General features: G+C 41.5%; 1 protein-coding gene across 1 annotated transcript in view; it reads right to left on the reverse strand.

Moving 5' to 3' along the window:
* The window catches only part of IGF2 (insulin like growth factor 2), a 40,607-nt gene extending 27,277 nt beyond the window's left edge, over positions 1–13,330 (reverse strand). Inside the window, exon 1 of the mRNA XM_069738576.1 lies at positions 13,047–13,330. Coding sequence (XP_069594677.1) covers positions 13,047–13,106 — 60 coding nt within the window. The 5' untranslated portion in view covers positions 13,107–13,330. The remainder of the gene's footprint in view (positions 1–13,046) is intronic.
* Between the last annotated feature and the right edge of the window lie 12,876 nt (positions 13,331–26,206).

The raw sequence follows: 26,206 nt of genomic DNA on the forward strand, positions 1-26,206 counted from the left end.
ACTGCAAGGAGCCAGTTGTCAATCAGCATGACATCGCCAGTCTTCTCTATCGACAGAGCAGCCCTGAAGGAGAAGAGATGCTGATTGACTGCCCTGAACCGGCGAGGGGTACAACAGCCAAGTAGTTAGTTTTTAAGTGGTTAGTTAGTTTTTAGGTTTATAGAGAAAAAAAATAGTCCTGTATAAGCCCTTCAAGTGTGCCATTATTTCTTTATTTATTTTTTGTTTGTTTGGACAGGAGTCCAAAGTTGAAGCCCGACATTTTGTGTGCAGAAGGCATAGGAGAACTTTTCTTTATCGATATAATTCTACATAACATCCTCTTAAGCCTGTATCTGGTTTATGGGAACACATTCACGTCGCCGCTGCCAGAAGTTATTTACTGATAAGATTTTCCATCAATCATTTAAATCAATAACATGAATTTCCTTGCTACCTGCGCACAGCCCCGTTCAGCACATCATATGTTTTTCTCCAACAATTCGACCTCCTAGCAGCCCTGGCTTTATAATCCTAAACTTTCTCTGGATCAAATCATGCCGTCTGTGTTTTGTTTCACAATTAGGCCGGCAAAGAAAAAAAAAATTTAAAGGGACAGAACGAAACAAAACGAAAAAAAAAAAAAAATGAAAGGGGAGTCAGCAACATCTGCTCTCTTGCTGCTACTCCTGCATGTTAAAGGTTCCCTCATATGCCCCCTATTCCCTGTTGCTCAACAATGCAGAAGCCTTTCCAACTCCGCTCGCTCTCTCTCTCCTTCTCCAAACAATCACTGCAGAGAGAAGGCAACTGGGAGAGAAAGAGGAAGAAAAACAGAATGAAACAAGCAAACAACAGACTTTTTCAGCTGGCGACGTGCCATCATTTCGCTCGCTATTCTGGCTGCTTTCACTTGTTTTGCCTGAATATGCTTCTCCTTGGGGACACTAAGATGATGAAGGGGTGTTTTGTTTCCAAAGTTGCTTTTATGGTTTGTCCCCCCTCTCGTTCTTTTTTTTTTTCCATACTCTTCATTGCTCCTTCCGTTCCCCCTAAAAAAAAAAGGCGAAAGGACGAACTGTACCTTCTAAAGTCGATCACAAGTAGAAGCAATCTTAAATTATTAATTTAAAAGAAAGTCGTTTGCTTACATCTACATAAATCCTCTCCCACTGCCAGAAGGTTAATTCAGGGCTGGAGACGTAAATGCTGTATTCTGGGTTATTGCAGGCAAAGGCAACTTGTAGGGAGGAGACATTAACTAATAGGGTTATGTCGAAAATAGCGGAGTTAACAGCATGTAACCTATTTAGGAGTAACGCATGTTCATTAGGTCTAGCCTGTGGTATGTGGGCACTATTTGGCATAATGAGCTGACACACATTTTTCTAGCATGGGCAGATTGGTACATGACTAGGTTGGCAGGGGCTTTTGGGACACGCAGTTCCACAACAGCTGGAGAACTGTTGGCCGCCTACCACAGCATTATTGTAGGCTGACTACATTGTGAAATGACTGAAAAACTGATACTGTAACGGTGCAAAAATAACACATAGAGTAAAGGCATGAAACAAAAAACGGGGCGAACCTTTCTTGGAAATGCATGCAATAACTGTGTCTAATTGTTGACTAAAATGTTACTGCGCTAATCCCCTCTGGAACAGAACGGGCCTTACCTCTTCCATTTAAAAGGTGGTATGTGCTGTTCTAAAAGACCCCGAACGCTCTGTGATTACTGATGAATTTTCTCCTTCAGTGATATGTATCTATTACAATTCTCTGGATACCAAAGAAAGTGAAGAGACGTCCTGACTTCACTAAATGGGTTTAAAGGAGACCTGTCACTTATCATAAATATGTTTTTTTTGTTACCTTGGGTAAATGCCCCTGTTCTCCTGAATCCGGCGTTGTTTTTCTTTTGTCCCTGCGCCATTCCATTTATGAGATATAGCCCTCTCTTCCCTGTATGTAAATCTAGTCTTTTTAGCTAACTGGGTGTGGTCATCAAGTGTTCTAAATGGGCGTCTACTTGACTACCACAGATAATTGACTAAAATGATTTGATTTGCGTAGAGAAAAAGGGTCATATCTTGGGAATGGAGAGATGCAGGAAGAAAAAAACAACTACGTTGGATTCAGGAGAACAGCGGCATTTACACCAGGTAAAAAAAATAGCTATTTATGGCAAACGGCAGGTTCCCTTTAAAGAGAATCTATCATCTATCTTGACTACTGATGTGTCTGTGTTAGTAAATTATTCACCATTATACAAGAATTCTGGAGTCTTAATATTACCATGCTATTATTTCTTCTAGGAGTGTATAAATTGCCAACCAGGTGATACCTTTCGGGGTAGTCATGATTGGGCTTCACAGTCTGACACTGCCCAATCATGACTGACTGCATTATATTGTATAGGGACAGAGGTGGAGTGATAAGACCCAGTTGTCTATTTATTCGTACGTTTCTAGAAAAAATAAATGAGGAACTGCCCTCTGCACTCTGAGTCTTAAGAAAAGATTCTCCATAATAATTATTTTCCGGGGACTAAAAGTACATAATAAAGCAATATTGTAATAAAGTGAACAGGTCCCCTTTAAATTGGATTTTATCCCTTTTAAGTTCCCCCATGCCAAGATCTGAGAGATTTAACTCTTCCTTTTGTTCTACAATGCAACTTTGATTGGATTGCCAGCTCATATGTTTAACCAGTCCTGTGCATTATTTGAGAGTGGTCCGAACCTTCCTACTAGAGGTTTACCAAAAACTCTAGAAACTGCCAGTAGCAACTTTGCATGGTTGCATAAATGTCAGAACCACATTACTCAGTCAGATGTCGAAGGTGTCAAAATAAGCTTCAAGGCATTGTTAGGGACCTTAAAATTGCCGGCCTAGCCTTAGGATAGGTCATCAATGTCTGATTAGTTGGGGTTACACCCGGCTCCCCCACTGATCGGCTGTTCCCGGTGGTGGATCGGAACTACTCAGCTATGTAGCTGCACAGCTCTATCGATGGAATAGTGGCCATGTCCGGGTACTACACATCCGCCACATATTCATTTGAATAGATTGTGGAGGTGCAGTACCCAGCCGCAGCCACTATACAGTGGATGGAGCTGTGGTGTAACTGAGCAGTTCTGGCCGACAGGAACAATCGATCAGTGGGGATGCCAGGCGTCGCACCTCCACTGATCGGGCATTGATGACCCATCCTAAGGATCGGTCATCACTGTTAAAGTCTCGGACAACCCCTTTAAGTACTAAATGTAGCTTTGTTCAGTATAATCTGATTTACTCACCAAAGTAAGGCCATTCTCTAAATCAGAACACAAATTATTGCAGTCTTTGTTAGTTCACATGTCCAGTAATCGTCTGTTTGAAACTGATTCAGTAAGCAAAAAAAATGGAAAAGTGGATGACTGTTTAACGGATCCGTTTTCCATGGACGTCTATGTTTTAAAAAAAACGGATCCAGAAGCAATCTGTTTTTTTTTAACTGAACAAAAAAGTTTGTGTCTGCGCAACTGATTGCCGCTGGATCCGTTTCAAACAGATAATTGTTGAACTTGCAAACTCAAAGCATAGTTTTCTTAGTATCATTCCTGCACAATGAGGCATCATTAAATCATTGGCTTTCCACCAGAAACCTCATGAACAATGGATAGGGCTGGTGGTGAAACTAAGGCTGCCGTCACACGTTCAGTATTTGATCACTATTTGACCTCAGTATTTGTAAGCCAAAACCAGGAGTGGGTGATAAATACAGAAGTGGTGCATATGTTTCTATTATACTTTTCCTCTAATTGTTCCACTCCTGGTTTTGGCTTACAAATACTGATGTAAAATACTGACCAAATACTGATAGTGTGACGGCAGCCTAATAGGTAAAACTCATCCGCCTCTCCAAAGGAGTGATGATTGAGAAGGCAATTCAGATTAGAGGTTTCCTTAAGATTGCTGTCCACGTTGGCCTTGGTATGATATTCTGGGCTTCCTTGTTGGAAGCTCTTTGATGAGTCAGAGATGTGTTAAAATGTAGCTCAACAGATGCAAAAGGCAAAAAAAAAAAAAAGAATTAGGCTACTTTCACACATCAGGTTTTCAGTGGCAGGCTAAATCCGGCGAATGTTGAAAAAACTGGATCCGGCGCAGATTGTGAAAAACTGATGCGACGGATCCGTTTTTTTGACGGATCCGGCTAGCATATCTAGATTGTTGGATAAAAAAAATTTGGAGCATGCTCAGTTTAAAAAAACTGATCAGGCCGCCGGATCCGCCTTATTCCGGATCCGGCACCTTCCGGCTCCCATAGGCTTCCATTCCAGCAAACAGCCGGAAGCGCCAGATCCGGAGCTTCAGGCTTTTTCGCCGGAGACAAAAACTTTGCTATGGACGTTTTTTCAAGAAACCGGAAGCGGCAGGTTTGCCGTATCCGGCGAAAACGGGACGAAACACAATGTCATCCGGTGCAATCCGGCACTAATACAAGTCTATGGGAAAAAAAAACTGGATCCGTTGGCAACATTCGCCTGATCCGGTTTTTTGAAAATTAGCCGGATTTAGCCTGACACTGAAAACCTGATGTGTGAAAGTAGCCTTAGCTATACTGTACATCAGTACTTACAGCTATACCGTTTTTCTGCTAAATATGTCTTCTGAAAAGTCAATGAGAAGTGAAAGAAGGGAAAGGTCCCTGAGCATAGAATCCCACAAGGTCCCAGGATTGTATCTAAAAGGAATCTGTCAGTAGGATTAGCCCTGCTATATGGACATATAGGTCATAATAGGCTGAATACAATGACATCTTGATATCAGAGATCCCATGTCTTATTCCAGAGACATCCCTGTTTTACTTAATATGTAAATGAGCTGTTAAGATCTATCAGCCGAACATAGCTCTCAGTGTGAATCTGCCTCCAGAGCTTATTTTAAATGAAAGGGGACATTACCAGTGTGAGACATGTAGATCAGGAGAGCGGACTGTCAGTTATTACATGTCTCACACTGGTAACTTTCCCTTTCATTGAAAAGAAGCAAATTCTCATGGAGATCTATGTCCAGCCCATAGATTTTAACAGTTCAGAGAAAACATGGATTTCTCTGGAATAAGGTATCAGAACCCAGATATTAAAGTATCAATTTATTCAGCTTCCTATGACCTACATTCCCATATACACGGCTAAGGAAGTTTGATCCTACTGATTCCCTTTAAGAAAAATTCCTAATATTTAGGACTTAGCACTCATATTTTGTAAAACAGTCAAGAGTAAGATATAAATCAGTGATCCGGAGAGATTTCTCATTTCTTTGTCAGCGCCATATCACTAACACAGTAAGGATCCATTGGTTTTCTGTTTTATGAATTGTGAGCGGCTGAGCTTTTTATGGAGCTACATAACTTTTATGAATACAGTTTATAAGATGAGCGCACTGTGTCCGCCATCAAGAGTCCAATCAGGAAGAAGACTTTGCTGGTGTCGGTCTTGAGTTTAGACCGATAAATAGGACATTGTGTGTTCTTCCAGATGTCTCAAATAACCTAGACACAGAAGAACTTCTCGTAAGAGATATGAGAACATATACTGTAAGTATGTGCCCCCCTCAGCCTTCTCAATACACGAAAAGGGGCATCCTGTACAAGTGCTTGCATTTACCAAAGTGGAAATAAATAACCCCCTGTGGATATTCTGCGTCCAAGACATTTGTGAATATACATTCCAACACACCCATTACCCTGACAAAGCTAAAGTGAATATGACTAGGTAAGGGATTGCATTTCATTAAAGGAGTCTGTGTAAGCCAGAAACTATGCACATAGCGCACATGATCTGACTTCTTACGTGCCAAAATAATAACCTGGGCAAGGCTGCCGTGATTGCTGTGTTGGGCTCATAATGAAATAACTTCATGCTCGGAGTGTTTGGCAACTAAGCGGGCATTGTAAATTGTAATGTAAAGGACGGGAACTCGGTGTTGTTCTGCGCATCTGCCTAAGTGGTAAAACAGATTGCAACGTCTAGGAACCAGGTATGTATCATGCCCCAGAACAGCACCTAACTATTTAGTACTATTATACTGTGAACGATCCCTAAGAGTTGCACTATATGACAGCATATAAAGTAGTACCATATAGCGACATATATAGTACTGCCATATGACAACATATAAAGTAGTGCCATATAGGGACATATATAGTACTGCCATATGACAACATATAAAGTAGTGTCATATAGGAACATATATAGTACTGCCATATGACTACATATAAAGTAGTGCCATATAGGAACATATATAGTACTGCCATATGACAACATATAAAGTAGTGTCATATAGGAACATATATAGTACTGCCATATGACTACATATAAAGTAGTGCCATATAGGAACATATATAGTACTGCCATATGACAACATATAAATTAGTGCCATATAGGAACATATATAGTACTGCCATATGACAACATATAAAGTAGTACCATATAGGAACATATATAGTACTGCCATATGACAACATATAAAGTAGTGCCATATAGGGACATACATAGTACTGCCATATGACAACATATAAAGTAGTGCCATATAGGAACATATATAGTACTGCCATATGACAACATATAAAGTAGTGCCATATAGGAACATATATAGTACTGCCATATGACAACATATAAAGTAGTGCCATATAGGAACATATATAGTACTGCCATATGACAACATATAAAATAGTGCCATATAGGAACATATATAGTACTGCCATATGACAACATATAAAATAGTACCATATAGGAACATATATAGTACTGCCATATGACAACATATAAAGTAGTGCCATATAGGGACATACATAGTACTGCCATATGACAACATACAAAGTAGGGCCATATAGGAACATATATAGTACTGCCATATGACAACATATAAAGTAGTACCATATAGGAACATATATAGTACTGCCATATGACAACATGTAAAGTAGTACCATATAGGGACATATAAAGTACTGCCATATGACAACATATAAAGTAGTGCCATATAGGGACATATATAGTACTGTCATATGACAACATATAAAGTAGTGCCATATAGAAACATATATAGTACTGCCATATGACAACATATAAAGTAGTGCCATATAGGGACATATATAGTACTGTCATATGACAACATATAAAGTAGTGCCATATAGAAACATATATAGTACTGCCATATGACAACATATAAAGTAGTGCCATATAGAAACATATATAGTACTGCCATATGACAACATATAAAGTAGTACCATATAGGGACATATATAGTACTGCCATATGACAACATATAATGTAGTAACATATAGGGACATATAACGTACTGCCATATGACAACATATAAAGTAGTAACATATAAAAACATATATACTAGGCCATGTGACGACATATAAAGTATTCCATAAAAAACATATAGTAGCACCAAATCACAAAACACAACCACATAATACTAGCTAGTTACGTGGTGGTGATCGGCTGCTTATGATGCATACTCACATCTTCAACCCGCCCCCTTAATTATTACTGTGGGATTTCCTAAAAAAAAAAACAACTTCCCATTCCGGGGACGACCTACTCCCATTCCTAGGCTTGCTATAGACGGGAAGGTTCTACACTAACTCCATATTTTGGCTGGGATTTGCTGACCATTATTCCTGTCCTCGTGCCACCACATATGAACCAGCTAAGTAAAATCAGTTTTTGAACCCAACTGTAGAAGTTTCAGTTCCTGACATCTTGAGGTCCATTGACCAGACTCTACTAAACACCGAGGTTCTGACAAAACCTGGTAGAGATACATTGCGCTGGTGATCACACGTTATAATGATAAAATGTAGAAAATCCCTTCCAACACGGATATTACCTGGCAAAAGGTAACCAACAATATTTCACCGATCCTGCCCTTGGGCACTGCCCTAATGCCTAATGCCCGAATGATCAGCAAAGGTAGCGGCATGTATGGCAGCAAAATGGCAGTTCTGGCCAAAGGAAACAGTAAATTAAAATAATTTAGCTATAAAAGCAAGCGATGATTGTATCCTTCATGTCACGACTGTTTTCTCTCCTTCCAAAAAAAACATGGAGAGAAAAAATAGTCTCTCCGTCATCTCTGTTCTGTCTGTGAAAATCTGATGTCATCTGAGTGCGATCCGATGTTTTTTTGTAGACTTGCTTTGCCGATTTTGATCCAACACTCGGATTAAAATCGGACATGTCTCCACTTTTATCCATGGACCACTCAGTCTAAGGAAAAAAATCGGACAGCCCCATAGAAGTGCTATCGATGAAAACTCCGGATAGCACTTGTATGAGAAAACCTGTCGTGTGCGCGAACTCTTGAATTGGAACTAATATCTGGTGTTGGTCAAAACCTAAGATTGAAATGTTTTAGACTATGTACACTCAAAGATGTTTTGAAGAGTTTTTGGAGCAGATCCACTCTAAATCAACACAAAAAAATGTTGAAAAACGCTTCCAATTCTTTCCTATGTGAAACTCAATTGACTCCTCTTATAAAGAGTCTTTGAATTGCTTTTATAACCGAAGAGGTCTTGACCATGTCACTTCTTTGAAGCTGATACTATCCACTCCAAACTAGGCACTGTCATACAAAAAGTCTACAAAAACCCACAAAAACTTACCCCCCACCCAAAAAAGGGAGAATTATCAGACATGATTTCCACTTGAAAATCTTTGTGTGAACATAGCCTTAGGGAAATGAAGCCCAATCTCGGCATCTGTAGTCAGCAGGGATCTTCGTCAGACCCATTTTTTGTTTTTCTCCTATTTTACGTACGGTTTCTCATCGAATAAAGACCACCTACGGACTCAAACAAAACAGAAAAAATGTGGGGTTGTAATAACTCTCTGGTTTGAATTCCCAAACTTTTCCTGGAACGCTCAAGAAAAATGATCTTCAACTAAATTTCCTTAAAGTTTACCCCCTCCTCTCCTTTTGCTAAGTGCATAAAAAAACAGTCAATACAATTTTTGGCAGGGCATGGGTTAAACGATGGCTGCAGGCAGGGTATATAACCATTAGCCAGAGCTGTGCCATGTGTTCAGTGTCTGTGTGGGAAGAGCTCCCTACTAGGAATCTTGAGTCAGCAGTTAGCAGGATCCCTGCATGCGTGTTTTATCTGTGACACTCATACTGTAACAAGCATGCTCTGTGAGACACGTCACAAGTGCTCTCAATCCATACACAAAGCATCACTTCAAAGGGCAGAGAAAATAAGCGTTTTCCTAGAAATGAATTAGCCAAGGGGCCCTGAATACACACACAGCCCCGCAGATCATCTGCAGTTCATGTTACACACAGCCTCGGGATGTAGACCGAGGAAGAGGTTCATTTACAGGGGAAAAGATGGAGAACGCAACGTTTCCTACCTGCCTACTGCTGCACAACACATATTTGTAATCAACTCATCGTTTCAATAAACAGACGGATAAAGAGTTTATTACTAATTTTCAATGTGCAAACAATCAACATTCACCAAATAGATTGCGGGCGACAAGTCCTCAGATGTAGACCAAGTAAGAGGTTCATCTACAGGGAAAAGGTAGAGAACGCAACGTTTCCTACCTGCCTACTGCTGAGCAACACATATTTGTAATCGACTCATCGTTTCAGTAAACAGATGGAAAAAGAGTTTATTACTAATTTCCAATGTGCAATCAATCAACATTCACCAAATAGATGGCGGGCGACAACTCCTCAGATGTAGACCAAGGAAGAGGTTCATCTACAGGGGAAAAGGTGGAGAACGCAACGGTTCCTACCTGCCTACTGCTGCATAACACATATTTGTAATCAACTCATCTTTTCAGTAAACAGACTAATAAAGAGTTTATTACTAATTTCCAATGTGCAATCAATCAACATTCCCCAAACAGATGGCGGGCGACAACTCCTCCGATGTAGACCGAGGAAGAGGTTCATTTACAGGGGAAAAGACGGAGAACGCAACGTTTCCTACCTGCCTACTGCTGCACAACACATATGTGTAAACAACTCATCGTTTCATCAAACAGACTAATAAAGAGTTTATTACTAATTTCCAATGTGCAATCAATCAACATTCACCAAACAGATGGCGGGCGGCAACTCCTCCGATGTAGACCGAGGAAGAGGTTCATTTACAGGGGAAAAGACGGAGAACACAACGTTTCCTACCTGCCTACTGCTGCACAACACATATTTGTAATCAACTTGTTTCATCAAACAGACTAATAAAGAGTTTATTACTAATTTCCAATGTGCAATCAATCAACATTCACCAAACAGATGGCGGGCGGCAACTCCTCCGATGTAGACCAAGGAAGAGGTTCATCTACAGGGGAAAAGGTGGAGAACGCAACGTTTCCTACCTGCCTACTGCTGCACAACACATATGTGTAAACAGCTCATCGTTTCATCAAACAGACTAATAAAGAGTTTATTACTAACTTCCAATGTGCAATCAATCAACATTCACCAAACAGATGGCGGGTGGCAACTCCTCCAATGTAGACCGAGGAAGAGGTTCATTTACAGGGGAAAAGACGGAGAACGCAACGTTTCCTACCTGCCTACTGCTGCACAACACATATGTGTAAACAGCTCATCGTTTCATCAAACAGACTAATAAAGAGTTTATTACTAATTTCCAATGTGCAATCAATCAACATTCACCAAACAGATGGCGGGTGACAACTCCTCCGATGTAGACCGAGGAAGAGGTTCATTTACAGGGGAAAAGACGGAGAATGTAACGTTTCCTACCTGCCTACTGCTGCACAACACATATGTGTAAACAACTCATCGTTTCATCAAACAGACTAATAAAGAGTTTATTACTAATTTCCAATGTGCAATCAATCAACATTCACAAAATAGATGGAGGAAGACAACTCCTCCGATGTAGACCCCAAATATACGTGACAATTAGACCGATGTGGAATAAGAATGCTAAAAAAATTCACAATAAACTTTTCAAAAGTTTCAGTAAAGGTCTTGACGTGTCGTGATGTTATTTCATGGCTGAGATTGTAATTATCATCATTTTACAGCTCGCAGGTGCCGATGGCAGTATGTTCTGCATCTGAGAAATCCATCCAATTGCATTTATTACACCCATTAAAGTTTCACCAGATCGTGATCTGATTTTCTCGGATGTAGAGAATTAAAAAAAACAGTTTCTCCATTCAGTCTGTGAAAATCGGACTGCACCCAGACGTCATCCGAGTGCCGTCTGATGTATTCCATGTACACGAATGAAAGAGTGCCATCCGCTTATCAGAGGTGATTTTTTTCTCGGACCACTCTGTCCAAGAAAAAGCTCATACACGTGCGCTGCCTCATTCAATAAAATTAGTCCGAGTACTATCTCAAGTTTTGACTGATCGCACTTGTCTGAGTGCAACCAATGATATAATAATCTCAGAGATTTAGACTATGGACAAACATCACTTATAGTCATTATCATACCAATGTATATCCGTCAGATCGCCTGCCGGGGGCTGTTCAATAATATGTCAAGAATAAACAAAGTTTGTCAATCCTGCCAGCCATTACATTAATAAAGGGCAATCTCAGAAAGCATTGATACTGACCACTATTCAACCTTCCTTGCAGGCTCCATGGTTGGCCCAACTAAGCTGAGCGGAGCTGGCAGGAGACAAAGTAACGCTTCCTAGCGCCACTGCCAGCTTATTCTTGTAATCATCAATTAGGTCACGGGTAGGATAGCCTAACAATATGCCACCAATATCCATTAAGAATTTACAATGACATATAAGTAACACGTTTCTATACATACTATAACAAATCATCATTGCATACTCTAGACACATAATGAGCGAAGAATTCCTTTTGCCAGAAATCCGATGGCAATGATGCATGCACAGGGTTAACGTTGCACAAGTGCCCTCTGACCCCCCATTTTGCTGGCAGTTATCTATAAGCAGAGTTCACTCCATTTAGAGTATTTCAGACTATTTTGTAAGCTCAGCACAGTTAAACCAGAAGTCAGACTTAGCTCAAATGCCCTTTACTCTGACGCCCTCTAGTGGTATTACAGTGTAATAACTGTAGTCAGATTTGGCATATTTTACTTTTTCTCCGCTTTTCTTCCCCTAAGCGATTATTTTTTATCCTTCTTCCTATCCGGCATTAATTCCTTTCTTCGTTCTCAGACTCTTACAGAAGCCCCTGGCACGGCTAGCCATCGCTGTCAGCACAAAGCATTTACTACACCGCTAATTAACAAGTGGCAAAGTGAGCCAGAAAGCAACATCCTCAGACCTATCTGCCAACCACCTTCCACCTCCACCACTAACCAACCAATGAACCAAAAACTTCCTTTTCGGCAACTGCAGCGGAACTACAACTCCCAGCACTGCCGGCATCTTCTTCCACTCCAACCTTACCTAACCTCACTTGATCCCACAGAGGGTTAACCGACCATGATAAAAGATGACATCCATTGCCTGATTATCGTAATGAGTGCGATTCAGACGTGACGTCATTGCTCACGTATCACTCATGACGCAAAAATCATTCATTCCATTGAACCCATCATCTAATCACTGGCAATGACCCATATCTCATAAAGCTCAGGTGCATCCCCCCATGCATCCCCCCTCTGATGACGGGCATGATCAGGTGCATCCCCCCTCTGATGACGGGCATGATCAGGTGCATCCCCCCTCTGATGACGGGCATGATCAGGTGCATGGGGGGCTCCGATGACGGGCATGATCAGGTGCATGGGGGGCTCCGATGATGGGCATGATGCCACCTGAGCCATGAGAACTCGCAGCTTTCTTATATCATCTCATCTAGGATGAGCAGAACCTTGGATCTTGTCATCTGCTGCACGGAAATCACTTTATTATTATTATTATTATTATTATACACCATCGATCTTATTCATCCATCAAGTCACCATGGCTCAAGATCGAGCTGAAGACAATGAATAATATTATGAATTATTACTATCATCTATGGAGCAGTCCCAGCTTCCCTGTCTCCACCCCCCACCATAGCCCCCCAGGAGTTACCTGTGCTCCCCGCCAGGACCGGCCTGTGCAGCTTCTGTTCTTGCATCTTACTTGCTCCATGGCTTGGCTTATTATAAGTCACTTTTCCTCCCTTATATATAACTGTATAATAAAGATGCAGTGTGGTGTGTCCAGGCTGCTGGTCTATACTGGTGCTGCTGGTTTCTGGAAGTTACTGGCTGGGATGGAGGCAGGAGGCTCGGATGGGTGACTGCATGGAGAGGTCTCCTCACTCAGGCTACAATGATATTCTTGTTAGCTGCTCCAGTCCTAGGGAGACAGGCTGAGGAGGCAGCCTGCCCGGGCTTATATACAGCCCACCTCCCCCTCTGCTCCCCCTGCAGTGGGCATGTTCCTGTGCATCCACACCCCTCCCCCCCCACCCCAAAAAGAGAATCAGCCAAAGGGTCTAATCAAGAGCACAACGCCTGGGAGCCATTGTTCTCCATCTCATTCACAAGTTTACGTGATACTATTGTAGTGAGCTGGGAGAGGTAACATGCAGCACCTCTGCGAGAATGGCCTGTCCCCCCGGGCGTTCCCATATGTCTGACCCTCACACTACAAGGGACCACAACAGCCTAAATCACTAACAAGCAACTTGTATTTGTATTATTATTACTATTAATGACATAATTGTTTATTCATGTTAATAAAAATATTATCAATGTAAAAATCAGAGGCACATTATATCTATCTTCAACATAGCTACTGTATGTATATAATATTTATCTATACATTCTGTCTATAACTCTATCATCTATCTATCTATCTATCATCTATCATTTATCTCTATATATTATCTATCTATTATCTATCTATCTATCATCTATCTATTATCTATCTATCATCTATCTATTATCTATCTGTCTATCTATCTATCTATCTATCTATCTATCTATCTATCTATCTATCTATCTATCTATCATCTATCTATTATCTATCATCTATCTATCTATTATCTATTATCTATCTATTATCTATCTATTATCTATCTATCTGTCTATCTATCTTTCTATTATCTATCTATCCATCTATATATATATATATACATACAGTATATAAAATCAATATAGGAAAAGATTACTCCTATAAACAATTTGAGTCCTTTTTCACTAATTATTGCACCAATACTAATATGGATGTCAAAGATGGCTTTTTCTCTTTTTATTTTAATGTTCAATTAAGTGTGTAAGAATAAATCAAACTCGGTTTCTTCCAATAAAATATGTCGAACAAAAACGTAATCCTAAAAAATAATCTTTTTTAACAATACTTATTAATAATTCACCTATTTAATAATATTTATTGTTACTAAGAATAGCGTATGCATTTTGCGTCCCCTTTTGCTACATTCAATCCTACGCTTTTTTTTTTTAAATCTATCCGTTGATTTACGAGACCTCCTAAGGAACTAGAGGCATGCAATCGTACGTTCCGAGGCTGCAAAATACGTAAACAAAAACTATGTTCTGTACATGTCCCCGCTTAATTGTAAAGTGCTGCGGAATATGTTGGCGCTATATAAATAAAAATTATTATTATTATTATTATTATTATTATTATGTTAAAAACAATTGAAAAAAATGACTGCGATTAATCACTTAAAATGTCTTCGGAGAGTGCGGAGTGGACATGGGGGGATGTATAGCGTTTAGTAGAAAAATAGAATGAGGCAAAAGTGGAGATTGATCTATAGGAGCCTTGAAATAACGCAATTTATTTCATACTTTTTTTTTTGATCACGCAATTGGATTATAGTTAAAAAAAAAACGATACTTGTGATAAGCTGAAATTATATCTAGACTGACAGATGTTAGACCTAAAAAATCAGAAGCTAAAAAGAATCTGTGAACGCATGACTTACTAAAAGATGTTGCTCGTTTTATATTATCGCGCTGTCCTCACTGTGGCAGCCCGCAAACGTTTATTATTTTCTACGCTTCTGGCTTCTCGGTCTATATGATTTATAATAATAATAATAGTTGTGCCTTAGGCATCAAAATAATCGGATACAACCAAGTCATTATTAAAAACGGATTCGATTTATATCATTAGTATGGATCATTAATGTAAAAACCCCACGATAAATGATAATTCATTGAACAGTCCAGGGCACACGATCAACTGTGAACAAAATGGATCTCATATAATTAATGGGCACTCGTTGGGTGAAGACATGATGGTATTCTGCTAAAACATTAAACTAGTTTGTATTTTAGGAAAAAAAAATAATATAACTATCATAAATTTTACTGCTCCTTAAGTAGGGAAAATCTAGTTAATTCTGGGCCACATTAAGACAGATAGTTATAGTAACGTATCCCTAATCATAAAAGAATCCCGACCACATTTCACACAGAAGAGGATTAATATATAGATAGATATAGATATATTATATATATATATATAAAATATATATGTATAATATATTAATCTATCTTTATATTGATCTATATTTAAAAAAAAATATATATATATACATATATATGTATATGCATATATATATATATATATATTATATATCTAATATCTTTATATTTATTTACATATTTATGTACACACATATACATATATATGTGTATATATGTATATATATATTTTTGTTTTCACTGATTCCTTTTGATTATCCATGAAACATGATCCTGCTTGAAAAAAAATAGAAAAAAAAAAATTAATCAAAGGTCCGTAGTTCAGAGGCAAATCTCACTCTGCATTCATCATCCGTATAACATTTTTACCGACAGCGAAATTTTAGCAACATAGCAAAATGTCGTCTAAAAAAAAGTAACTATCACCGAAATTTAAAAAATAATTTAACAAAATATAATAACAAATTGTGCACTGATCAACAGTATACTAAATGGTCGGATCAACGTATGGTAATCAAACATTTTCGTTTTTATAAGCAAATAATATTTGATCACATATACACTGATCACCTATCCCTATGTGTCATCATCCTATTAATTAGTCAAGAAATAAAGAAATTAAAAAAATGACTAAATATTACGCAACGCATTTTTAAATGCTACCTGTATTTCCTAGGGAAGCGACATTTTTTTTTTTTGTGTGTGGTTGACTACCATGCTGAAGAAAAAAAAAGTTTTACATGGGAGTTTTTACATCTATGAATGCTTTTCATCGAGTCTTTTAATTGTTGATATCAGTGTCCATTTTCTATACATTAACTATATAAGTGCATATTTATTAGTTTATGTTGCTCATATAGCCCCAACATATTCTGTACCTAGCTTGTCCATCAGTTGCTGTCCTCGATGGGGTTCCTCCTTTCTCAGACACACACGTTTATAGTAGATGTCATGACTAGGGTTGAGCGAAACGGGTCGAACATTTTCAAAAGTCGCCGACTTTTGGCTAAGTCGGGGTTTCATGAAACCCGATCCGACCCCTGTGCGGGGTCGGCCATGCGGTACGCGACTTTCGCGCCAAAGTCGCGTTTCAATGACGCGAAAAGCGCCATTTCTCAGCCAATGAAGGTAAACGCAGAGTGTGGGCAGCGTGATGACATAGGTCCTGGTCCCCACCATCTTAGAGAAGGGCATTGCAGTGATTGGCTTGCTGTCTGCGACGTCACAGGGGCTATAAAGAGGCGTTCCCGCCGACCGCCATCTTACTGCTGCTGATCTGAGCTTAGGGAGAGGTTGCTGCCGCTTTGTCAGAAGCAGGGATAGCGTTAGGCAGGGTCCATTAACCACAAAACCGCTTGTGCTGCAGCGATTTGCACTGTCCAACACCACCCTCGGTGTGCAGGGACAGTGGAATTTTTTTTTTTTTTTTTTTTCCCCTCAGCGCTGTAGCTCATTGGGCTGCCCTAGAAGGCTCCCTGATAGCTGCATTGCTGTGTGTACGCCGCTGTGCAAACCAACTGCTTTTTTCAAAGCACAAATCCTCTTGTTCCTTCCTTTCTGCACAGCTATCTTTTTTGTTTGTCCACACTTTTTATTTCATTTGTGCATCAGTCCACTCCTTATTGCTGCCTGCCATACCTGGCTGAGATTACTGCAGGCAGGGAGATAGTAGCTGCCTGCCATACCTGGCTGAGATTACTGCAGGCAGGGAGATAGTAATTGTAGGACATTCCCTGTTTTTTTTTTTTTTTTTTTTTTGGTGGGAGATTAAGATTGGCAATTTGGCATTTCTGCTAGAGTGCCATCCCTGTGTGTGCCATCTCTCTCACATAGTGGGCCATAGAAAGCCTTTTCATTTTTCTGTATTTTTTTTTGTGGGGTGTATAAATTCTCCCTGATAAAAATACAGTGGGAGATTAATATTGGCCTTTGGGCTTGTGTGCCAGTCCTGAGTGTGCCATCTCTCTCACAAATAGTGGGCCATAGAAAGCCTATTTTATTTTTTTTTGGGTTTTATAAATTCTCCCTGAAAAAAAGGGAGATTAATATTGGCCTCTGGGCTTCTGTGCCAGTCCTGAGCGTGCCATCTGTGCCAGTCCTGAGCGTCCCATCTCTCTCACAAATAGTGGGCCATAGAAAGCCTATTTAATTTTTTTTTTGGTTTTATAAATTTTCCCTGAAAAAAGGGAGATTAATATTGGCCTCTGGGCTTGTGTGCCAGTTGTGAGCGTGCCATCTGTGCCAGTCCTGAGCGTGCCATCTCTCTCACAAATAGTGGGCCATAGAAAGCCTATTTAATTTTTTTTTTGGTTTTATAAATTTTCCCTGAAAAAAGGGAGATTAATATTGGCCTCTGGGCTTGTGTGCCAGTTGTGAGCGTGCCATCTGTGCCAGTCCTGAGCGTGCCATCTCTCTCACAAATAGTGGGCCATAGAAAGCCTATTTAAATATTTTTTTGGTTTTATAAATTCTCCCAGAAAAAAAGGGAGATTAATATTGGCCTCTGGGCTTCTGTGCCAGTTGTGAGCGTGCCATCTGTGCCAGTCCTGAGCGTGCCATCTCTCTCACAAATAGTGGGCCATAGAAAGCCTATTTAAATATTTTTTTGGTTTTATAAATTCTCCCAGAAAAAAAGGGAGATTAATATTGGCCTCTGGGCTTCTGTGCCAGTCCTGAGCGTGCCATCTGTGCCAGTCCTGAGCGTCCCATCTCTCTCACAAATAGTGGGCCATAGAAAGCCTATTTTATTTTTTTTTTGGGTTTCAGAAATTCTCCCTGGAAAAAAAAAGGGAGATTAATATTGCCCTTTGGGCTTGTGTGCCAGTACTAAGCGTTCCATCTCTCTCTCTCTCTCAGTCAGTGGGCCATAGAACGCATATTTTTGGTTTTATTTGTTTTCTAAATTCTCCCTGAAAAAATCATTTTATTTTATTTGGTTTCTAAATTCTTCCTGATAAAATCATATTTTTTTTATTATTTTTATTTCTAAAGTCTCCCTGAAAAAAAAAAAAAAAAAAAACAACCAAAAAAACAGTGGGAGATTAATATTGGCCTTTCTGCTTGTGTGCCAGTCTTGACTCCTGGGTGTGCCATCTCTCTCTCTCTCTCTCTCTCTCTCTCTCTCTCTCTCTCTCTCTCCAATTGTGGTCCATAGAAAGCCTATATTTTTTTTCCTTGATTTGGGTTCTAAAATCTACCAGAGAAAATAACTACATCAATCATTGGTAGAAAAATATTGGCCTCTGGGTTTGTGTGCCACTCCTGACTCCTGTGTGCGTCATCTCTCAGTCAGTGGGCCATAGAACGCCTATTTTTGGTTTTATTTGTTTTCTAAATTCTCCCTGAAAAAATTATTTTATTTTATTTGGTTTCTAAATTCTTCCTGATAAAATCATATTTTTTTTATTATTTTTTTTTCTAAAGTCTCCCTGAAAAAAAAAAAAAAAAACAGTGGGAGATTAATATTGGCCTTTCTGCTTGTGTGCCAGTCTTGACTCCTGGGTGCGTCATCTCTCAGTCAGTGGGCCATAGAACGCCTATTTTTGGTTTTATTTGTTTTATAAATTCTCCCTGAAAAAATCATTTTATTTTATTTGGTTTCTAAATTCTTCCTGATAAAATCATATTTTTTTTATTATTTTTTTTTCTAAAGTCTCCCTGAAAAAAAAAAAAAAAAAACAACCAAAAAAAACAGTGGGAGATTAATATTGGCCTTTCTGCTTGTGTGCCAGTCTTGACTCCTGGGTGCGTCATCTCTCAGTCAGTGGGCCATAGAACGCCTATTTTTGGTTTTATTTGTTTTCTAAATTCTCCCTGAAAAAATCATTTTATTTTATTTGGTTTCTAAATTCTTCCTGATAAAATCATATTTTTTTTATTATTTTTTTTTCTAAAGTCTCCCTGAAAAAAAAAAAAAAAAAAACAACCAAAAAAAACAGTGGGAGATTAATATTGGCCTTTCTGCTTGTGTGCCAGTCTTGACTCCTGGGTGCGTCATCTCTCAGTCAGTGGGCCATAGAACGCCTATTTTTGGTTTTATTTGTTTTCTAAATTCTCCCTGAAAAAATCATTTTATTTTATTTGGTTTCTAAATTCTTCCTGATAAAATCATATTTTTTTTATTATTTTTTTTTCTAAAGTCTCCCTGAAAAAAAAAAAAAAAAAAACAACCAAAAAAAACAGTGGGAGATTAATATTGGCCTTTCTGCTTGTGTGCCAGTCTTGACTCCTGGGTGTGCCATCTCTCTCTCTCTCTCTCTCCAATTGTGGTCCATAGAAAGCCTACATTTTTTTTCCTTGATTTGGGTTCCAAAATCTACCAGAGAAAATAACTCCATCAATCATTGGTAGAAAAATATTGGCCTCTGGGCTTGTGTGCCACTCCTGATTCCTGTGTGCGTCATCTCTCACTCAGTGGCCCATAGAAAGCATATAGTTTGTTACATTTGTTTTCTAAATTCTCCCTGCAAAAATCTATTTTTTTTTTTTTGGGGGGTTTCTAAAGTGTTCCTGAAAAAAATAAAAATAAAAAAAAAATAATAGTGTGACATTAATATTAACATTTGTGCTTCAGTGACAGTCCTGCGTGTGGGGCATCTCTCTAATTTGCAGCCACCAAAAAAAGAGTGTGTAACATTGGGCCTGATTTTCGCTGTGGTCTCACCAACCTGTAAAGGGGTAGCTAAATCATACAGAAGTTATAGCTCACCGTGTAAGTTGTGTGACTGCAACAAATAACGTTAGTTTGGTTACGTTTTTAAAACAATGAGGAAGTCTAGTGGAAGAGGTCGTGGCCGGGGGCGTTCATTGTCAGCTGGTAATGAGGGTAGTGGTAGTGGTGGAGCATCAGGTGGTCGTGGGGGAAAAAATATTGCACCTAAGTCTGGAGCTGTGGAGCCAGGTTCGTCGTCCGGCTACACAAGGCCTCGAACGCTCCCTTTTCTGGGATTAGGAAAACCGCTTTTAAAGCCGGAGCAGCAAGAGCAAGTTTTGGCTTATCTTGCTGACTCAGCCTCTAGCTCTTTTGCCTCATCTCGTGAAACTGGTAAAAGTAAAAGCAGCGCGTCGTTAGTGGATGTTCACGGTCAGGGACAAGTCACTTCCTTGTCCTCTTCAGCAAAAACAACAACAGAGAAGAATGCAGCAGGCGACACAACGGGTTACTCCATGGAGCTCTTTACACATACCGTCCCTGGCTTAGAAAGTGAAGCAGTTAACAGTCCATGCCCATTACAAATTGAATCTGACATGGAGTGCACTGACGCACAGCCACAGCCAGACTACTATGCTGGTCCTTTGACTCAGACCACAACATTGCCCTCGCAGGGTGCTGATCAAGAATCAGACCCTGATGAGACTATGTTGCCCCATCACGAACGCTATACCACCGAACGACACGGTGACACAGACGAAGTTGCGCAGGAGGTACAAGAAGAGTTATTAGATGACCCAGTTCTTGACCCCGATTGGCAGCCATTGGGGGAACAGGGTGCAGGCGGCAGCAGTTCTGAAGCAGAGGAGGAGGAGGGGCCGCAGCAGGCATCAACATCGCCACAGGTTCCATCTGCCGGGCCCGTATCTTGCCCAAAACGCGTGGCAAAGCCAAAACCTGGTGGAGGACAGCGTGGCCATCCGGTTAAAGCTCAGTCTGCAATGCCTGAAAAGGTATCCGATGCTAGAAAGAGTGCAGTCTGGCATTTTTTTAAACAACATCCAATTGATCAGCGCAAAGTCATCTGTCAAAAATGTTCTACTTCCTTAAGCAGAGGTCAGAATCTGAAAAGTCTCAATACTAGTTGCATGCATAGACATTTAACCACCATGCATTTGAAAGCTTGGACTAACTACCAAACGTCCCTTAAGGTTGTTGCACCCTCGGCCAATGAAGCTAGTCATCAACGCAACATCCCTTCCGGCAGTGTAGGACCACCATTTAGCGCACCACCTGCTGTATCTGTGCAGGTATCTTTGCCAGGCCAAAGCAGTCAGGGTCAGGGAATCACCAGTTTCGTAGTAGGAAACACTGCATCTAGGGCACCGGCGGCAACAATACCATCTCCCACCGTCTCTCAGTCTGCCATGTCCACCGGCACCCCCGCTAGTTCCACGATCTCCAGCTCTCCAGTCCAGCTCACCCTACATGAGACTATGGTTAGAAAAAGGAAATACTTAGCCTCGCATCCGCGTACACAGGGTTTGAACGCCCACATAGCTAGACTAATCTCGTTAGAGATGATGCCCTACCGGTTAGTTGAAAGCGAAGCTTTCAAAGACCTGATGGACTACGCTGTACCACGCTACGAGCTACCCAGTCGACACTTTTTTTCCAGAAAAGCCATCCCAGCCCTCCACCAGCATGTTAAAGAGCGCATCGTCCATGCACTCAGGCAATCTGTGAGCACAAAGGTGCACCTGACAACAGATGCATGGACCAGTAGGCATGGCCAGGGACGTTACGTGTCCATCACGGCACACTGGGTAAATGTGGTGGATTCAGGGTCCACAGGGGACAGCAAGTTTGGGACAGTTCTGCCTAGCCCACGGTCTAGTAAACAGTTGTCTGTAGCCGTTCGCACCCCCTCCTCCTCCTCCTCCTCGTCCTCCTGCAGAAGCAAGAGCTCGTCCACAGACCGCAGTCGCACAAACACTCCATCCGCACCTGCCACTGTTGCACACCAGGTCTCCCATTATGGGGCAGCTACTGGCATACGTCAGCAGGCTGTATTGGCTATGAAGTGTTTGGGCGACAATAGACACACCGCGGAAGTTCTGTCCGAGTTCTTGCAGCAAGAAACGCAGTCGTGGCTGGGCACTGTAGATCTTGAGGCAGGCAAGGTAGTGAGTGATAACGGAAGGAATTTCATGGCTGCCATCTCCCTTTCCCAACTGAAACACATTCCTTGCCTGGCTCACACCTTAAACCTGGTGGTGCAGTGCTTCCTGAAAAGTTATCCGGGGTTATCCGACCTGCTCCTCAAAGTGCGTGGACTTTGCGCACATATCCGCCGTTCGCCTGTACACTCCAGCCGTATGCAGACCTATCAGCGTTCTTTGAACCTTCCCCAGCATCGCCTAATCATAGACGTTGCAACAAGGTGGAACTCAACACTGCACATGCTTCAGAGACTGTGCGAACAGAGGCGGGCTGTTATGTTTTTGTGGGAGGATACACATACACGGGCAGGCAGTAGGATGGCAGACATGGAGTTGTCAGGTGTGCAGTGGTCGAAGATTCAAGACATGTGTCAAGTCCTTCAGTGTTTTGAGGAATGCACACGGCTGGTTAGTGCAGACAACGCCATAATAAGCATGAGCATCCCCCTAATGCGTCTGCTGATGCAAAGTTTGACGCACATAAAGGATCAGGCGTCTGCACCAGAGGAAGAGGAAAGCCTTGATGACAGTCAGCGATTGTCTGGTCAGGGCAGTGTACATGACGAGGTACCGGGCGAAGAGGAGGTGGAGGATGAGGAGGATGATGGGGATGAGTATATTTTTAATGAGGAAGCTTTCCCGGGGGCACGGGAAATTGGTGGCGTGGCAAGGCCGGGTTCTGGTTTTTTGAGGGACACAAGTGACGTAGATTTGCCTGCAACTGCCCCTCAACCAAGCACAACCGCAGATTTGACAACGGGAACTTTGGCCCACATGGCGGATTATGCCTTGCGTATCCTCAAAAGGGACACACGCATTACAAAAATGATGAACGATGACGATTACTGGTTGGCCTGCCTCCTTGATCCTCGCTATAAAGGCAAATTGCAAAATATTATGCCACATGAGAACTTGGAACTAATATTAGCAACAAAACAATCAACTCTTGTTGACCGTTTGCTTCTGGCATTCCCTGCACACAGCGCCCGTGATCGTTCTCACACGAGCTCCAGGGGCCAGCAGACCAGAGGTGTTAGAGGGGCAGAAATCAGAAGTGGCGTTGGACAGAGGGGTTTTCTGACCAGGTTGTGGAGTGATTTTTCTATGACCGCAGACAGGACAGGTACTGCAGCATCAATTCAAAGTGACAGGAGACAACATTTGTCCAGTATGGTTACAAACTATTTTTCATCCCTTATCGACGTTCTCCCTCAACCGTCATTCCCATTTGATTACTGGGCATCCAAATTAGACACCTGGCCAGAATTGGCAGAATATGCATTGCAGGAGCTTGCTTGCCCGGCAGCTAGTGTCCTATCAGAAAGAGTATTCAGTGCTGCAGGTTCAATACTAACAGAAAAAAGGACTCGTCTGGCTACCCAAAATGTAGATGATCTAACCTTCATTAAAATGAACCACAACTGGATTTCAAAATCTTTTGCCCCACCCTGCCCGGCTGACACCTAGCTTTCCTATGAAAAGGTCTTGCCTGTGGACTATTCTGAATGACTTTTCCAATCTCGTAATTTTCTTCACCTGATTGTCCAGCATACGACATGTTTCCACCTCACGAAATGGCCAAACTCCCCACACGGGGCCGTGCTATCGCCACTTTGCGCTTGGACCCTTGAGAGTGCTGTTTGTCTGAAGAGGTGGGTGTGGCCGCTTTTGGTCGACGGCACTGCCACTGGGTCCCTCATAGTACAATAAAGTGTCTCTGGCGGTGGTGGTGCGCACCCAACGTCAGACACACCGTTGTAATATGAGGGGCCCTGTGCCTGTACCGCCGGCCACAAGACAGTTCCCCCCCCCAGCTCAAACAGTGCTCTACCACTAGCAAAATTATCTCTCACAGCTTCACCAATGTGTAGTCTAGCCGCTGACATCCTTCAATGCCTGGCACTGACAATACCATTGTTTTGACATTTTTGTTATGTTAGGCCTTCGAAGCCTGTCTGCGGTCCCTTCTTTCTACAACTACTACACTGACCAGGCCACTGCTGGCCGTGTTACCCTGGAACCAATTTAAAAGTGCCTACAGTCAGCCCAATTTTGTTATGTTAGGCCTTCGAAGACTGTCTGCCGTCACTCCTTCCACTAGACTTCCACTGACCATACACTGCTGCCCATGTACCCCTGGAACCAATTTAAAGTGCCTACAGCCAGCCCAATTTTGTTATGTTAGGCCTTCGAAGCCTGTCTGCGGTCACTCCTTCCACTAGACTTCCACTGACCAGACCACTGCTGCCCGTGTACCCCTGGAACCAATTTAAAAGTGCCTACAGCCATGTGTTATTATTTTAGGCCTTCGATGCCTGTCTGCGGTCACTCCTTCCACTAGGCCTCCACTGACCACACCACTGCTGCCCGTGTACCCCTGGAACCAATTTAAAATTGCCTACAGCCAGCCCAATTTTTTTATTTTAGGCCTTCGATGCCTGTCTGCGGTCCATTCTTTCAACTACTACTACACTGACCAGGTCACTGCTGCCCGTGTACCCCTGGAACCAATTTAAAATTGCCTACAGCCAGCCCAATTTTTTTATTTTAGGCCTTCGATGCCTGTCTGCGGTCCATTCTTTCAACTACTACTACACTGACCAGGTCACTGCTGCCCGTGTACCCCTGGAACCAATTTAAAATTGCCTACAGCCATGTGTTATTATTTTAGGCCTTCGATGCCTGTCTGCGGTCACTCCTTCCACTAGGCCTCCACTGACCACACCACTGCTGTCCGTGTACCCCTGGAACCAATTTAAAATTGCCTACAGCCATGTGTTATTATTTTAGGCCTTCGATGCCTGTCTGCGGTCACTCCTTCCACTAGGCCTCCACTGACCACACCACTGCTGTCCGTGTACCCCTGGAACCAATTTAAAATTGCCTACAGCCATGTGTTATTATTTTAGGCCTTCGATGCCTGTCTGCGGTCCATTCTTTCAACTACTACTACACTGACCAGGGCACTGCTGGCCGTGTACCCCTGGAACCAACATCAGAAAATATAAAAATAAGTATTTTGCTTATAAAAAAGAAAATACTGGTGAGATATCAAATGCAGACATTTTAACATTAAAAACAAACACACAACTCTAATCTGGTACAGTACTAAAAATGGCCACCAGCTACAATTACTTTCTCCTGCAAGTAGTTAACTGAAAGTTTTTTTAAATTGAAAACACACATATGGCATCCACCGAGTGTTGTCCTGTCGCGTCTTCTTTATATTATTGCCGAGAAGATGCAAAATAATGAAAATAATAAAATCATTAATTACCAAAATAATAGAGAAAGTCAACACCACATTGCAAATAAACATTCATTCCAAATAAAGAAGCAGGGCGCGTCCGAGGGTGAGTATATACCTAATAAGAATATAATCACCCTCGGACGCGCAATGCTTATTTCCAACAGCCTTCCTTCCTAAGAATCAGCCCTTCCGTCGTGTAGAGAGACGTTGTGTTACACTCCAAGGTGTTCCCCAGGTTGCCTTTCCTGAGCTTCGATCTTCCGGCTCTCGTTTAGTAGTTCTTGGAAACTACTCTGCATTAGGCCTTCAAATTGGGTATGGGGTGTAGAGAGATGGTGTGTTCCACTCCAAGGTGTTCCCCAGGTTGCCTTTCCTGAGCTTCGATCTTCCGGCTCTCGTTTAGTAGTTGTTGGAAACTACGCTGCATTAGGCCTTCAAATTGGGTATGGGGTGTAGCGAGAGGGTGTGTTACACTCCAAGGTGTTCCCCAGGTTGCCTTTCCTGAGCTTCGATCTTCCGGCTCTCGTTTAGTAGTTCTTGGAAACTACACTGCATTAGGCCTTCAAATTGGGTATGGGGTGTAGAGAGAGGGTGTGTTACACTCTAAGGTGTTCCCCAGGTTTCCTTGCCATTGCTTCGGTCTTCCGACTCTCGTTTAGTAGTTG

Source organism: Ranitomeya imitator, chromosome 9 (genome assembly GCF_032444005.1).
Source record: "Ranitomeya imitator isolate aRanImi1 chromosome 9, aRanImi1.pri, whole genome shotgun sequence".
Taxonomy (NCBI): Eukaryota; Metazoa; Chordata; class Amphibia; order Anura; family Dendrobatidae; genus Ranitomeya; species Ranitomeya imitator.